Source organism: Xenia sp. Carnegie-2017, unplaced genomic scaffold (genome assembly GCF_021976095.1).
Source record: "Xenia sp. Carnegie-2017 unplaced genomic scaffold, XeniaSp_v1 HiC_scaffold_3, whole genome shotgun sequence".
NCBI classification, from domain to species: Eukaryota; Metazoa; Cnidaria; class Anthozoa; order Malacalcyonacea; family Xeniidae; genus Xenia; species Xenia sp. Carnegie-2017.
In genome coordinates this window covers 10,791,329-10,808,294 of record NW_025813493.1, presented here as the reverse complement: position 1 = coordinate 10,808,294, position 16,966 = coordinate 10,791,329, and the positions used below count along the sequence as shown (strand labels likewise).

General features: G+C 33.4%; 2 protein-coding genes across 2 annotated transcripts; both read right to left on the bottom strand.

Moving 5' to 3' along the window:
* Window positions 1-7,316: 7,316 nt before the first annotated feature.
* On the bottom strand, window positions 7,317-8,258 carry LOC124455008 (L-amino-acid oxidase-like). The gene is made up of 2 exons (XM_047005765.1): window positions 7,864-8,258; window positions 7,317-7,548 (listed from the first exon to the last, which is right to left on the bottom strand). Exons 1-2 carry the CDS (start codon window positions 8,256-8,258, stop codon window positions 7,323-7,325), a joined length of 621 nt encoding a protein of 206 aa, XP_046861721.1. The 3' UTR covers window positions 7,317-7,322.
* LOC124455009 lies at window positions 7,666-13,433 on the bottom strand. Its single transcript, XM_047005766.1, has 6 exons — window positions 13,152-13,433; window positions 12,251-12,328; window positions 10,991-11,152; window positions 10,681-10,767; window positions 9,599-10,062; window positions 7,666-8,671 (listed from the first exon to the last, which is right to left on the bottom strand). Exons 1-5 carry the CDS (start codon window positions 13,234-13,236, stop codon window positions 9,881-9,883), a joined length of 594 nt encoding a protein of 197 aa, XP_046861722.1. The 5' UTR covers window positions 13,237-13,433; the 3' UTR covers window positions 7,666-8,671; window positions 9,599-9,880.
* Between the last annotated feature and the right edge of the window lie 3,533 nt (window positions 13,434-16,966).

Sequence of the window (16,966 nt, the reverse complement as noted above, 5' to 3'; positions counted from 1 at the left end):
GCTACTCAGTTACTATTTTAAATACACAATTATAACCAAACTCTGTTTTCGAGCAGATCGAGTTAATGTTAATTATGACCAGCGTTTTCCTCCTTTAGAATCTCTATTGCACACGTCTGAAAAAATTAGCTCTAAATGTGTTAGTAGTCAAATGCTTTCTTTTGTAGTTTACTATATCAACATTTGATGACAAAATCATTAGATTAGGAATTGATGATTCATTCATGTAATCTTTTCTCTGTAAATATTTTGACTGAACTCTTAATTCAAAACTTGACACTACGTTAGCTTTGAAAGTGGTACTTTTAAATATTGACTTGGTTCACTGTCCTTGTATGCATTGAGAGCAAAAACCGAATAAAATGGACACAAGCCCCCGAAAACGTTCAAATCATATCAAAAATGATTGCCTATACTGAGTATGTATTTCGTAAGTCAGAAAAGTACTATGCCTTTTAAAACATAACGTTGACTAAAAATTCCACAACATTTGCGGATTAATGAAACAATTGATCTTTCAAACATTTCAGTCAAACAATTTCCATGTCATCATATAAGTAATACATCAACTGCAAAAAAACTTTATTTTTCTCAATGCAAGAACTCAAGTAAAAAGAGTCACTTTTCAACAGGGAGGAGGAATTTTCTTTACGACTGCATATTGACCTTGGTTAATTTCTTTGACCACAAGTTTTACGACACCAATCGCGTCTCCAAAATACTCAACTCTGAATAGATAATCTTCTGGTGGAAATGAAACAATCTGAACAATTTCTTCAATTCCACTGGTAAATGCTCCAATACCGATAACATAGATTTCCATACCGTCATCTCTCAGTTTCTTCGCATTTGGTACTGTTTGGCTTTTATCTACGTTTGACTGTCCATCTGTCCGAAGGAACACCATTTGACGTGCACCACGACGGCTTCTTGTAAATTACGCGAAAATGAAGTGCATTGGTTTGATAGTTTGAGAGATAGATGTTCTATGCAAATTATAGAAGAAAATGTTGTTGTTTTCTTAATATTAGTATAGCTATTTTTAAAATACTGATCCTAGATTTAATGATCTTATTGTAACGCAATATTATTGAGGGAGAAGCCAATGAATCAGAAATTTAACAATTATCTCCACATTTCAAACATCTTAGACGAGTTCAGAGTCATTCCTCTTTTAATGAAACTATAGTTAGCAAAGTCCCTACAAACCTGCAGCCTTTTCATTGTTATTACTCTTACGCTTGTTATTAAAGAAGTAAAATCTGAAAAAGTGTTTTTTTAGAATTTTAAATTAGTAACGTACAAGTTTAGAATAAGGTATTTATTTAGATTTATGTAACTATTAAAATTTTAAATTTCAGCTTTTAACTAGCATGAAAGAAATAGAGAACTATTTGTGAGCAGCGTTTTGTTGATAAACCACTTAGTAATGACTATTATAATTTTCTAACTTCCATCTTTATTTAACTATTTTTTGTCGTCTCACCTTTGGTAGAATCATCAAATAATTTTTTTGCTTTTGTTAAGCCGTCAGCAGTGTTTGTCAGCCCTCTTTCATAGCTGAATAGATCAGATTGTGTGGCAGCTTGTGAAGCAGGAAAGAAATTGAACATAATTCTTGCGTAATTGGAGTACTGAACACCAGCCAAGTTACAATCGTATTTGGAAGGTAATTTTATATTCATCATATTTTTCATTGCTTGTTTTCCCTTCTTGTACTCACAATCTATAATGGAACCAGATGAATCCATTACAACAGCAGTGTCTTGACGATAAATTCTTCGTTTATTTAGGAGAGAAGATGGCAGACGAAAGAATTTCTTTATAATTTTATCTGCTGTCACATTTATTGGAGGAATTTGTTCGAATTCTGAAATTTAATTGTTGAATTTCCCACTGTACTGAAAACCGTTTAAATTCTATGGCGTTATTTATGATCATGGCTAAAAGTTGAATTTATTCTATGAAAAAGTAACCAGCTGGTACATTACAACAGTATATTTAGCACAAGACAATTTCATAACTTTAACTTACTGTCATAAAACTGCCTATTACTAATCGGAGGTAAAGTGGGATTAGGTGTAGTGGCTCTAATCCAAAATGGTAGTGTACTTTCCACTAATGTTATTCCACATACAAATGCAAGAGCTATCATGGAAATTGTAGTTGCCAAATTCATGTTATGACTTGAATGTTGAATTGATATCTCCTAATGATATAAATAAACGTTAAATACTTAATGATTTCCTTCCTTCGACCTCATTCTGGTGCAAAAACACCAAAAGTACTTGTTTTAAGTTCATGTTAAAAATCTTTAACTTTCAAGCCTAGTTTTCAATGCAACATAAGCACAAGCAAGAAACCAAAGCAAAGCGTATGCTCCAAAGGTTAGAGGAAGCAAAAGAAAAGGGATTTTCTTAACAATGCACTTTTGTTTCACCTTAAATACGCTAATGTCAGGATCCAGTACTTCTGCTTATGCTTATATGTTGATGATTGTGTTGGCCGCTTCATTGCATTCTTTTTATTTTCTTTTGTCTTTGCTTGTCCTTATGCTTATGTCCCAAGTGAATACCATGCTTAAAAGTTTACTTTTAAACAAAAATTAGCATTTCATACTGAGCTACCTTTAAATCTACTCTTTGGTTACAAGTGTTCACTGTGACATTCATTAGTTATACGCTCCCGATGTGAAAAAAATGAACAAAATCTTTCAATTTGCGTGGTATAAAAACAATAAGTATGTGGTATTTTATCAATAGTGAGCACTAAAACATGTGCTTTTTACTAACAAACTCAAGTAATCGAAGAATAAACTACTTAAGCATGAAAATGTGTAAACCATTTCCACAAGGAAGAGTATACTTAATGCCAAATAAAATGTCACACAAGCAATTTATTATTACAGGATGTTTAGAAACTCATATAAGAAAAACAGTTTGAATCTTATTTCATAACATGCAATAAATAACATAGAATGGCACGATCTTTATATGTACTAACTTTGGTTTATGTGATACATGCAGATTTAACTTTCGTGTTTGAAATTCTGCTAATGCAAATTTAATTCTGTTGGAAAAAAAGTTTTTGTTCTGATACAAGTAAAAAGAAGATGAGTGGTATAGTGCCACCTTACAGGGCGTGCGTTCAACAATGAGATTTGCCAAACTCATTCTTATAATGAAGATTTAAAATAACTGTGGAACGTCGTTAAATAATTGCATGGCTTTCCTCATTTTGAGTTTATTGATTTTGAAGTTTAAACTTTCGATAATTTGGAGAAAATTAACTTAATGCGTGCTCAATTCGATCAACTTCAGCAGAGAGCGATAAACGTTCTATTTACTTTTGTAAATATTTGTCTCGTCGTTACTTGCTAACCATGAACGGATTTCAATGAAGATTTATAAAAATAGGAAAGTAACAAATCAAGACATATTTTGGCCATGGATTTTTGCTTTCAGCTATGTACTCAAAAAAACTTATGTGGCTAGATTTACGATGACATAAGCATACAAGAGATAAAGCATGTATGAATTGAATAAAAAAATGACCTACAAATTTTCACGTTAGCTTTGTTCAACTTTGTAAAATGTAACCACAACTGTACAGATGTTTTCTTACTCCTTCTTCTACCGATTTTCTTAAGACTGCAACTTGTAGCAGCAAACAACTTTGCTTTATACCCCATGCAAAGCATGTAGCATCCACTTTGCAAAATCATAGACAGGAAGCTTACCATAACAATGCATATAAGCGAAGAAAAAGTTGAAAGGTGTCAGAGGCTATTTACATGATTCGAGGCATTAAAAAGAGCCAAAACTTTAAGCAAAAAAAATAAACTGTTTGTTAAGACGGGCAAAAGTCATTCCTGTTCTAATTCTCAAATTAGGACAAATTAATTGTTTATATTTTAAATGCTTAGCGTTATTGTAAAGTCAGAATTATGTGAAAATGCCCAAGATGATTTATCTGATGATAAGTATTTAATCATTTCCATTTGCCAAAATCATTTATCGCCTCGCTTAATCCCAGATACCCGGGCTCATGTAATCATCCCCTCAGGCCAAAAATTCTTTTCAAGGATTAAGTTTGAAAAACTGCCAGCATCTGATCAGCAAGTACAATAATTCAATGATCTATATTCAAACTCAAACATACTCATTTCAAATTGAATCACGACTGAAACCTAAATACCTTATAGCTATGGAAACGCTTCCTTTACCTCAATCATTCAAAGGCATATATATAAACCTCATCATAAAAATAACTACTTAGTATCTTCTAGTTAAATAACAAATCGGCAAGGTTTCGTTCGACTAACTCGACGACAAACTAAACATACATTTCACGCAAAGACGATTTTAATTCTTACAGAATAACTCTGTTTTATTCAAAATTCCACATTTAATGCTTTCAACCATATCATTACTCACCATAGTGATAGTAAATTTGTAGAATAGTCCGGATATTCTACAAGATTATAGTCTATTAAATCCAAAACAAAATTTGCAAATAGAATACAATACGCCTGACTTTTAAGTCGACGACCCCCCCCCCGGTCGTAAGCTGTGCACGTGAGTCAAGGCATCATTGACTAATAGAAAATATAGTATCAAAGTAGCCTGCAGCCCCCCGGTAATTTAAAACAAATGAGTCGCGAGAGAAGTCAAGAATAATTAAAATACGCTTTGGCCAATCAAATAAATGGATATAGTCATCAGATGGTGCAAGATGTGCGCTTAACCGCAGCCTCTGTAAAAGAAATGCGTTTCAAATAATAACTTCAGATAAAACTGAAATGCAACTCAGACTTTATAAAAAAAATACGTAATTACTCATCATTTTGGTGACCTTAGTACTCAAAATAGATTAACTATTTCTTTAGGAAAATACGCATGTCGCATGACTCTTTTGACATACCCTAAATCCACCCCTGATAACAACTGCTGAACATATTTTTTTTGTAGTTTTGTCTCATTGAAATACGTAAGAACACACATGCTGGTCGGCTATTAGCTCCCCCCAAAAAAGTAACTTAATGGCATCTGCTGCACGTTTTGTTCGCTTGTATACTTGAGAAAAGACGTATTTTAATATATTTCGGGGCAATTAACATCTTTTCGTGGAAATGGTGAAAGACATATAAAATAACACATTAAAACGAACAGTAATTATTCGTCTGGGTGTTGTCTTTACTTGGAACAACTTCATTTACCTGATATGTTTTAAACATAAGCAGTTTTCCAGTTGCATAGGGTGGAACACATAATTTTATACATTCAAAAAAATGCCACCCCCAGTCAATTTCAAAAAACCCCACTTAGTATGTTTTTAGTCAAATTACAAGGTTCGTGCCAAGAAACTTCATTAAAGAGGTTGTGGAAGGAAGCAATATAATGTCAAAACACATCAATGTTGCTCAAATAATTATAATATTGTCAGAATATTTGAAACATGTCCTGGTGATTGAGTAGTAATTGATGTCTTTAACGTATTAAAGATATCTTGTTAACTATGGAAAACGGAAACTTTTAAACTAACTTTAATTTAGGTTGAAGATTTATTAAAAATTTTAAACTAATGCTGCTCAAAAACTCTAAAAGGAGCTCTTTGTTGATTTTATTGCTAGATTTTTAGGAAAGTTTAACTACTTAAGATTTATTAAACAAAACGGAAACGTTTCTATTTAAAGCAAAAGATTTTTCTTATGTGCTAATGTGCACTTAGTTCATTGAAATATATTTGATTATAACGTTAAATAAAACTATTTCTTTGTTAAGACGTAAGACAGACTTAATTAACGGTATGTCCTCTTATAAACTACTGTGTAAGAATCACTTCCCGTCAAATATATCTTCATGTTAAAAAAATGATTTTACATAAAGGGTGAGGTTACGGAAGCAGTGGCGGATTAAGTCTACGTCAAATAAATCTTCATGTTATAAAAATGAATTTACATAAAGGGTGAGGTTACGGAAGCAGTGGCGGATTAAGACTACGTCAAATATATCTTCATGTTATAAAAATTAATTTACATAAAGGGCGAGGTTACGGAGCAGTGGCGGATTAAGATACGTCAAATATATCTTCATGTTCAAAAAATAAATTTACATAAAGGGCGAGGTTACGGGAGCAGTGGCGAATTAAGACTACGTCAAATATATCTTCATGTTAAAAAAATGAATTTATATAAAGGGTGAGGTTACGGAAGCAGTGGCGGATTAAGACTACGTCAAATAAATCTTCATGTTATAAAAATGAATTTACATAAAGGGCGAGGTTACGGGAGCAGTGGCGGATTAAGACTACGTCAAATATATCTTCATGTTAAAAAAATGAATTGACATAAAGGGTGAGGTTACGGAAGCAGTGGCGGATTAAGACTACGTCAAATATATCTTCATGTTATAAAAATGAATTTACATAAAGGGTGAGGTTACGGAAGCAGTGGCGGATTAAGACTACGTCAAATATATCTTCATGTTATAAAAATGAATTTACACATAGGGTGAGGTTACGGAAGCAGTGGCGGATTAAGACTACGTCAAATATATCTTCATGTTATAAAAATAAATTTACATAAAGGGCGAGGTTACGGGAGCAGTTGCGGATTAAGACTACGTCAAATATATCTTCATGTTACAAAAATGAATTTACATAAAGGGTGAGGTTACGGAAGCAGTGGTGGATTAAGACTACGTCAAATATATCTTCATGTTATAAAAATGAATTTACACATAGGGTGAGGTTACGGAAGCAGTGGCGGATTAAGACTACGTCAAATATATCTTCATGTTATAAAAATAAATTTACATAAAGGGTGAGGTTACGGAAGCAGTGGCGGATTAAGACTACGTCAAATATATCTTCATGTTATAAAAATAAATTTATATAAAGGGTGAGGTTACGGAAGCAGTGGCGGATTAAGACTACGTCAAATATATCTTCATGTTACAAAAATGAATTTACATAAAGGGTGAGGTTGCAGAAGCAGTGGCGGATTAAGACTACGTGAAATATATCTTCATGTCACAAAAATGAATTTACATAAAGAGTGAGGTTACGGAAGCAGTGGCGGATTAAGACTACGTCAAATATATCTTCATGTTATAAAAATAAATTTATATAAAGGGTGAGGTTACGGAAGCAGTGGCGGATTAAGACTACGTCAAATATATCTTCATGTTACAAAAATGAATTTACATAAAGGGTGAGGTTACGGAAGCAGTGGCGTATTAAGACTACGTCAAATATATCTTCATGTTACAAAAAAGAATTTACATAAAGGGTGAAGTTACGGAAGCAGTGGCGTATTAAGACTACGTCAAATATATCTTCATGTTATAAAAATAAATTGACATAAAGGGTGAGGTTACAGAAGCAGAAAAAAGTTCACAAACTTTGGTAAAAGTTCTTTCCATAAGTTGTTCATAAACTTGAAATGCAGCTTTTAAACCACTTTCCAAAGCACCTTGTATCCACTTCGGGGTAAAAGAAATTCCTTCGCAAGCAAAATGAACGTTTCCTATAGGCTCCCATAAATACCTAATTTTGAATACAAATATAATATATACCAATGTTTCTTTTTAAATTGTAAATTGTTATTTTAGGAAAATAAAGGTTTGAGTAAAAATTGAAGAAGATAACATAGATAAACGAAAATTATCCATAAAATGTTATAACTTGTATTTGACGTTATTTCTAAGTATATAAAAAACAACAATTTTACAGAGATTTTTGTGAAAAACATTGAAAAAAATGCGACGAGCATGTTTACAGTATTATCTTATTAAAAATAATCTCGTTTCTTAACCTATCACTTCAATTAAAGAATTATGCGTTACCCCATATCATGCACACCTTATATTTTTGTGTTGAGCAGCTTTCATTGTTCCATACGCTCCTTGATAAGATGGCTGGTTATACCAAGCATGAACAATACATGTTGTCACCATGTCTTCTTTGAATGCCGGATGGATTTCTGCGAGTTGTTTCATCACCTTTTGTTTCACTTGCTCTTCTTTCATAGATCCAAAAAGCAGAGCTTCATTTTTCCATGTGTAGATCAAAACAAGTCCTTCTTTTGTGTTGGGATCTTCCGGAGTGAGATAATGAATCTGACCTATGGGAAGGTTTGTCTTAGAAAAACCACCTTTGATTCCTTCATTTTCCCAGAATATCTGTTTGGTCTGAATATAAACTTTTGTTGATTGCACAATAGAAATATCTTCCATAGCTTCAACACATTTTCTCATCGCCAACTGGGATTCATCATTATGAAGCTTTGGTTTGAAACTTATTTGACGCAAAGTATTTATTGGGATGGCAACAATTATTGCCTAAACAAAAATCAAACAGTTTTCAAAGGTTTTGCTTAGCTTTTATTCTTAAAAATCAGGAAAGTGCATATAAAACTCTTAGGTGCATATAAAACGGTATATGTAATTTTTACAGACTATCAATATCAATGAAAGTGAAAATTATTGAGTTAAACAGTCCTTTGAAAATTGTCCTGGTGATTGACAAGTATAACCAGTCCTAAAAATTAATGAAAACTACAATCAATAAGATAGCTATAATGTAAATGACACAATACGTTTGGGGAGACTTCTCATTAGGTGGCAACCAATGGTTACGATTTTATCTTGCCAGGTGCTAAATTTTAGGTCTGTATAGTGTCACGTTACGTCAAATATATTCTTCAGGTATGAAAATTCAGTTCTTAGTGGAACATCAAAGCAAACAACTACTTTTGGTAAAGTTTCAGGAGACTTGGGAGATAGTAAGATTTCAGAAAACAGGCAATTAAAGATGTCCCAATGAAGACGACCTACAGACCCCACTAAATCCCTGAGAAGACCGGGTTCGCGTTGAAATTATATTGTAAAAGCTAATCCATTTACCGTGAATTAAGCTAAACGCAACATTCAACTATTTTTTTGTTTGTTGCGTGATTTTAAGCAATATGTGCCAACGCGCTCAACTTGTCGAGATTTAAAATCCTGGGATAACATGCAGTTCAGTGACCAGCTCAAAAGTTTTCCTCCCGAGCCATTATTCAGCATATGCACTTCACAGTGCGCATGTTCTAAAATAGTAAAGAATGCTGCTCAAAAGCACTGAACGATGTTGAGATACGCTTCGGGGTTCAAAGAGCTATAGGGTTAATTTAAAAGCTGTAAACTGAAGTACTAATGATTTTTCCTAAGACGACAAACAATTAGCAAAAGCTGTGTACAAACCCTGTAGAACTAGACGGATAATGTAATTCCATAGGATGCGAACAAAAGCAAAGGCAGACTGCCCTCAGACCAGTAGTAAGAATATCGAAAAGCAAATTTTGTCACAATTGAGGCCTTATAACTATTATATACAAAGTAGGAAAAATTGTAGCTATTTGAAAAGAAATATTGCACAGAAACCAGCCATACATTTTGAAAAAGTGAAAAGACCAACAAAATAGAAGTATCAACTATCCTTAAACTATTTATACTCGATGTTCAATTTACTAATCTCTCGTACCTTCGCATTATACACACTTGGCGCACCGCTACTTGAATAATACGACACCTCAACGAGATCTTTCAGAGGATACTCATCTTGATACCAGTAATTTATTTCGAAAACCTGTTTCTTGCATTCTATGTCATCCTTACTCAATCCTTCATCGTTGAAAAACGCTCTCGGCAAACTATGCATCCCTCCTTTCAAGCAATGCATTTCACTAGAACACCATTTTCCCAGTTCAAAATTAAGATAGGATCCCAGTGACTGATCAAGCTGCTCCGTATAGCAAAATACAGAATAACCACGAACAGCATCATTCGACCATGGCAAAAGATTTCCAAGCTTAACTAAATCCAAGTCTGCTTTATCTTCAACAGGCTTTAGCTTTGATTACATCGATATTACTTTCAAGAAAGCTTTCCAACGTAAACTGACTCCAGATTTCAATCCAACGTCCCCATGCATTGACTTGATCATGAACAATTTCTGATTTCGACAACCAAGTGTAAAGCTGGTCTGTAACAGCACCGATTGTTTCATCAAAATATTTTTCTGCAAAAAAATGGAGGAAGTTTACTAAGCCCTTAGCTAATAGCCGAGTGCGAGGTCTTTACGTAGAATCATCCGACCGAGGTCTTTATGCACAGACCGAGTCCGCAGGGCGAGGTTTGTACAAAAAGACAGAGGTCTGATATTTCTAAGCAAAGACCGAGAAAGCAAGGTTACTAAAAAGTTTATTATATGGCATCATTTGACCTGAAACGAAGTTGCTTTCTTTCTCGTCTTTGCTGTTTTGCTTCGACTCACATTCGCAAATGGTTTTTTGCTTTGTTTTTTTTTTCATTTTGCTGTTTGCTTTACAAAGTTCGTTTCCATTTGATTGTAAAAGTACGCATTTTGGAACGTAGCGCATTACGTAAAATAATGGACCGGCAAAAATGTTTCTGAGCGAAACAAAGCGCGCCATTTTGCTGGAAGTGACGCTTGGCATGTATAATAATTTCAATTAATCATGATTAATTGTCATTGCTCTCAATTTACAGAAAATGTCTTCCAAGATTTCTCATTTCCAGAAAAATTCTTGCAAGAATAAAATAAAACAATGTCGCGATTTTCAGGAAAAATATATTTTTAATAAAATTGAAGAATTTAAAGTCTCGTTACACTTACCAATATCCAAAATATCGTCTTTTAAGGCATTATTCATGCCATCTTTCCAGTTCGGCCAAATGTTGTTAAAATGCTTCTCAGCCCAAACTGCAATGTGGAAACACGCCGAACGTCAAGTGGTTAATTTATTATCGACAATGATTTTTTTGGTCACCTAGCTCTCCTATCTTTGCAATACCTGTCGACACTACCTACACAATTTCTTGAAATTGACCTGCTATATTAAAAACTTTATATTTAAAGAACTTTTTGCGCCATGCATGCAATGTATTTAGTTGTTGCAATAATTCATTTGTTTTATATACTTCACCTTCAGATTTCTCGTGAAACCCATAGATGCAGGTAATGACATTTTTGTCAAAGTTAGGAAAAGGTTTTATGGACAGATTAAAACTTTTGATGTAACCGTCCGCCAAAAAATGCGGTCTGTCTGAATGATCATTAGCATCACCGGGAAATCGCATAGCCCCCACTAAAAAATAGAACAGTTCATTTTTTTCAAAACTGTAAGATTCGATGCTAAAATTTTTCTTAATATTCTGAGGACATTCATTAACTAGAATATCAAAGTTTTTAAATTTTAAAGCTTTTAATGGTTAACATAATTTGGCGTATGTGTAGGTTGCGTAACTTGCTCATGCATGCTCTTGTATACTTCATCATTACTAGATGACACTGACCATGTCACTAGAGTCTTATCACTCTCGACATTAAACAAAAGACAATGTTTTGCAATATCTAATTTGTGTTTGAAACAAATGATAAGAGAAAAATATCAATGAAAGTAACAGTTATTTTTTGGCGTGTTGATGACACAAGTCCTGACCTTGAAATGAAAAAAAAAGGTTGTTGTCACGAAAGCATAAAAAGGGGGCAGTTCAGCAATGGAAAAACTATGGTCTGATCAATCAAAATTTCATTTGTCTCGTTCATATGAGTTATTTGTCGTGCCTATACGTAGTTTAGCATATGGGAGATTCTGTAACGATATTGTGGTTTTTGGGGCATTTTTGGGGAAGGAAAATCGGCTGACTTTCCAGAAATGCATACAATCTTAGAAAAGAAGCAATACCACTCTATTTTGCAACGAGACACAAATACATCTGGAAGAAGAATCATAGAAAATTACTTCATTGCACAGCAGAACAGTGACCAAAAATAAACGCACTTCTACAAATCCCATGTAGCTCAATAGACACACAAAGATATTTGGGTCATAAAAAAACTCCTTTACCACAAGTCCTTTCGTATTCAAAATGTATAGACGAACCGAAAATTCAAAACAAAGCCTTTGAACTTCGTTGTCACAAATTTCACATAAAAGACCAAATTGCTGTGTACATGTTTTGTATTTTCGACTACATTTGGGATAGTTGTTTTGATAGTTAAAAATGATATAGCTAAACATATAATGACAAAACGGAATTATAAACAGTTATGAACTGGGTGGATTAACATTCTTGCCAAATTAAAGTTCTATTGAACTGTGGGAATGTTTATAAAAATATGGACGACATGAAATAATTATAAATTCAAGCAAACACCCACTACGGAACAAGTTTATCCATACCTTCTGCATACAGACCAGACGCATGACCACTCTCTTTACCATACGTAAAAATTCTTCCCCCATAACGGTCCGTTTGCTCTAGAATTTTCACAGAAAGACTATTTAATTGTTCAAATAGCAATTAATGGTAAGGTGTTTCCGCGACTAAATTTCCTTAAGTAATTAGTGCAAAAAAGTACCATTTATAAACAAAGAAGAATAAACTTCAAAAAAGAACTACACATAAAACATGTTGGTTTCGTTTATTTAAAAAAATTTGAGCGCTGCAAGGCTAAGACAAATTGTCGTCAATGAACTTGTTGGAAAATCACTGCCTTGCATCAACAAAATGACTGCGGCCTTCAAAGAAAAAAATTACGACTTTGTGCCCTCTTATGTTGTGTGTATTTTAACTTGAAGTTATTAAATTTGGAAAATTTTTATTCATTATAATTTTTGCATATATAAAAGTTGTGTTTGGTTTGATTTCGACTTGAAGGTGTTTTGACTTAAAAATTCATCGAAGAATAAGATGCAATGCACATTGTGTTGCTCAACATTTGCTGCTCTGAAATGTTTAATTAAGCACGTTAGTCTTTTATGAAAGCTGCAAAGTTTATAACAAATGCTGTACTGTAGAAGTGGGATAAAGGTAGGGCAATTAGTGGAGTGAGGGGGGGAGAACAAAGCCCCATTATACAAGATCTGGGAGTTAAGCCCCTTCTGCTTTCGAAAATGCATGATTTAATAAGAACATGATTGACGAAAACTCAATGTATTTTCAAGAAGTACAATTAAAATTATTAAAATCACGTTCTTCATAGAGCGATAACTCTTCTTGTCTAAATATTTCACATGTCCATGACAGCATTCATTTTTGCTGTTTATTTTTCAAATGGAATAACTTAGATTAAAAACTTACGCGAAGAACTTCTGATAGCTGCATTGAGTTGCATGGGCGCAGAAAACCAACAAATATTTACTGACATCTGGTGTTGTATTCTCATTTAAGTGTCAATGCTGTTCCTCATCGTATGTGGGTCAAACCACACGTCATTTGCACATTAAAACATCGGAAATCTTGGGAATCTCTCCCTTAACAGGGAAAACTTCCTCTTGTCCACCACCGTCCGTAATTCTTTCCAATATAAGAAACATATCTCACTCTGCCGATTTTAATGACTTCTCAATTCTCTCTTTTTCCTCCGACAATTATGACCTTATGATTCATGAAAGCCTTCTTATATCTAAGCTTAAGCCCTCTCTTAACACCCAAGGTAACTTAATCCCCCTTCACCTTTTTAATATACTCCCCTTTTTATTTCATTCCGTCACCTAAACTTTCTACTCTCCTCATATGTAATTTAACACCTTGTAAATATATGCTTATATTTACAGCCTCATGCAAAAATTCCTATCATTTCATCTGAAGATGTTTTAACATTGGCGTCAATCCTGTGTTAATTGAGGGATGGGGCAACATATTCATATATTCTGCTATGCCTGGCCTAATTTCTTTTCAAAACAATATACCTTTCAAAAGAAATAAGCCAGGCATCACATAATATATGAATATGGTCCTCATTCAATTATCGCAGGATTGGCTCCAATGTGTCTTAAGTTAACGCCATTATTAAAAAAACCTTCATTAATTATTTCTGATTTACTATCATGATGGCTTTTTTAGAAGTCTTATGTAGAGCTATTATATTCATAATAAAAATATTTTTGCTAGTTTAATTTGAAAGCCTGTCACTACTGTTTTAGAATAATAGTATTCCTGTAGCAGTAGGGTAATAGAATTTAGTATACAACTAGACATAATGTTATAAATAATGTTTTCGTTACTGTGTTAAAAATTACAATAATTTATAAATTATAAGCTATTGTAGTAGACTCATTTTCTTAACTTTCAGATCTCCGTCATGCATAGCAAGGTATGAGTGTGTGTAAGTCTATTTCAAACGTATATTAAAATAGCAGTCGTTACTTGTAAGACTTGTGAGCTATGATCTTTCATCTATGAGTCATTTCGATGAAACATTGTGAAGATATAGGATGATGTCAAACAACGCTGTCGCGTATTTCTTATCATTTCATGGCTTCAGTCTCGTCAAAAGAGCACCCTCCCTCTGATAAATTTAGTTCTTCAGAACTGTTTATAACCTTTCTTTCACTTGAAAATCATTTACAGCAGTAAATAATGAATTTCCAATCTCGTCATTTTGCAGGTCGATTCTGGCATACTGCAGCTATATATAATCAGCAGCTGATGTCGGGTAGGTCAAAACATATCAAATAAGCTCATTTTAAACTTATAAGACTTGTTTAGAAAAGCTGTTGGTTGGAAATTTGTGAAGAATATTTAATACAACAAAATTCCCAACAGGATATGCTCAAAGTATTTGAAAATGAGATGTGTGTTCAGTTATGTATTCTGAGCATCACAAGATCTGACTGTGTTTACTATATAGTGACAGCTGTGACAAAGTTTATATGCTTCCAAATGACAAAATAAAAGTTCCAGCAAATATTGCATTTCTTGACTTGAAATTTAGTTATATTGGTGATCTGATACAAAAATTATTCACTGTTATTCTGAAATTCAGATTCAGATATTCAAATATATCACTGTTATTCTGAGATTCAGGCAAAATGAGCATGCATTGGTTAATAATTAATTACCCATAGTTTGGTTGCAAGTCAAGATTTCATTTCCTCACCACATATTTTTAACTTGTTCGTCAGTGTCAATTAATGTCGATTCTCCAATTAAGATTCAAGCTGCCTTTACTAGTATGAAGTGTGATTGGCTCTATTTAATTTAAGCTGTATAATGTGCAAAACATGCTTGATTTCGTAGAAACATATTATTTATACTAACGGCCTTAATCAACTATAATTGATGAAAACTTTGAATATTTTTCCCAAATCATGCAACTTTCAATAATATTAATTTCACAAACCTACAGCTGTTGAAAATATCGCCACCAAACCGACCAAAATTTCGTATCATAATGTCAATGTAACAACACTGCCATTTTTTTTGCATCTAATACTTCATGTAACTTCTCCTATTACTACAACATCTCGGAAATTTTCAGCAAAAGGAAATTAGAAAATTCCCGCCGTGGCTCAAGCAGGCAATAAAATTTTATTTGTAGGAGGATTAGTTCACGTTCATTTACAGGTTGAAACTTTCCAATATCGTATGCACTAACTGTATGTATGTGTAACTAAACATGAAAAAAGTGTGAACAATTTGAATATATATCTATAAAGAGTTACTATTTGTTATTATTCTAATTTTTGCGAATAAGGAATGATTCAAGTAAACGTATTTCGACACTTTTTGTTTTCTATTGTTATATTTTTTAGGTGTTTTATTTAAAAAGTCGACTAATGGCAAAAAAAAGAGTTTTATGTTTTAATGAATTGAAAGGCTCTTTTTGGCCTTCTAAGTTCTCTTTCATTGAAAGGCAGTGTCATAAAGAAAATTATCCTTCTTGGAATATGCATTTGTCAATATAATAATAGCTATGCTTGAAAACTTGCACTCCAAACTTTCACTTTAAAAAACGAACATCATGAAGAACCACAAGCATTAAAATTGACGAAGAAGTTATAGCTACTGTCTTTGAATGTCATATACTTTGTATTGATGTCTATATCCAGAGAACGGTAACCAATGCTCAGCACAGCAGCTACTTTGATATCCTTTTATCTCTTCAAGTCTCATGTGGAACTGTTTAATCAATCACATCACTTCAGATAAGCTTGACGCTGAAAAAGATCAAGGGAGAATTCAAAATGGCTGTGATGATGGAGATGAGTCTCCTGATTTGATGCTTATTCCTTACGGCTGCGCTGCGAGAAATTCAAGAGTTCGGAATGAATTTGAGTTGTTGCGAATGCTTGGAAAAAGGAGGGTCTGCTTCAGTTGTAAAGGTATCTTTTTATTACATACATCGTTTCAATAGACGGTAATTTGGTCATGTGAAAGAAAATTTGTTTGTGATTTAGTTTTTGAAGTGTTTTATATACGCTTTGATACGTAATAAATTGGACGGCTGTCTGTATGCGATCAAAAGAATTCCTTTGTATCCGAAAAGAGTTCCGTTAAATTGCTAAATTGCTCGAGAAGAGAAGTTCCTTTCTAGATTGAACTATGCAAATATTGTAAGGTAAAAAGAAATTTACTATCTAAAATGAATCAAAATTTTATAACATTAAGGGTTGAAAGCAAAAATAAATTTAGACGATACAAATTGCTTTGCTTGTTCAATGTTATCTGTGTAAAAACTATAATAAAAAAGTAGATAGTCCCTTTTTTCATAAAGCCCATGGATGCTTTTGCTCATGATGAGAAAGTTATAAGAAGGTTCTCGTTTGTCACAAGAGAGTTATGAGAAAGTTACATTGTAAAAGATATCTAAAAAACGTATAGTCAAAGAGGCAGCGGTTTTTTTAACCTTTGCAGTATCCTTGGATGTTCTAGTTTCTCTTATGAGATTAACAAAAAGATATAATTCAAAAGCAAAAACCCCGTTTTCGGTCCATGCTTCCCAATACCTTCTTAAGCGTAAGGCCCTAGAACGCCGCATGTTAACGTTTCGGTTGGAGATCTCGGTCCCTCCATGCTATCCTACTTGGGTATGCCAATACGCAGCAAGCTTCCGCCCATCAGATCCCGAGATCACCTGCGATAGGCTTTACTTGGGGTACGCAGGGAGAGTG

Excerpts from the sequence above, each read along its gene's own strand:
- LOC124455008 (XM_047005765.1), bottom strand. The coding sequence starts at position 8,258 with ATGAGAAAATGTGTTGAAGCTATGGAAGATATTTCTATTGTGCAATCA. Across the intron at positions 7,549-7,863 it reads GCTCAACACAAAAATATAAG|GTATTTATGGGAGCCTATAG; the intron begins GTGTGCATGATA and ends ATTCAAAATTAG.
- LOC124455009 (XM_047005766.1), bottom strand. The coding sequence starts at position 13,236 with ATGAGAATACAACACCAGATGTCAGTAAATATTTGTTGGTTTTCTGCG. Across the intron at positions 11,153-12,250 it reads GTCTGGTCTGTATGCAGAAG|TGGGGGCTATGCGATTTCCC; the intron begins GTATGGATAAAC and ends TCTATTTTTTAG. Across the intron at positions 10,063-10,680 it reads AGACGATATTTTGGATATTG|AAAAATATTTTGATGAAACA; the intron begins GTAAGTGTAACG and ends ATTTTTTTGCAG.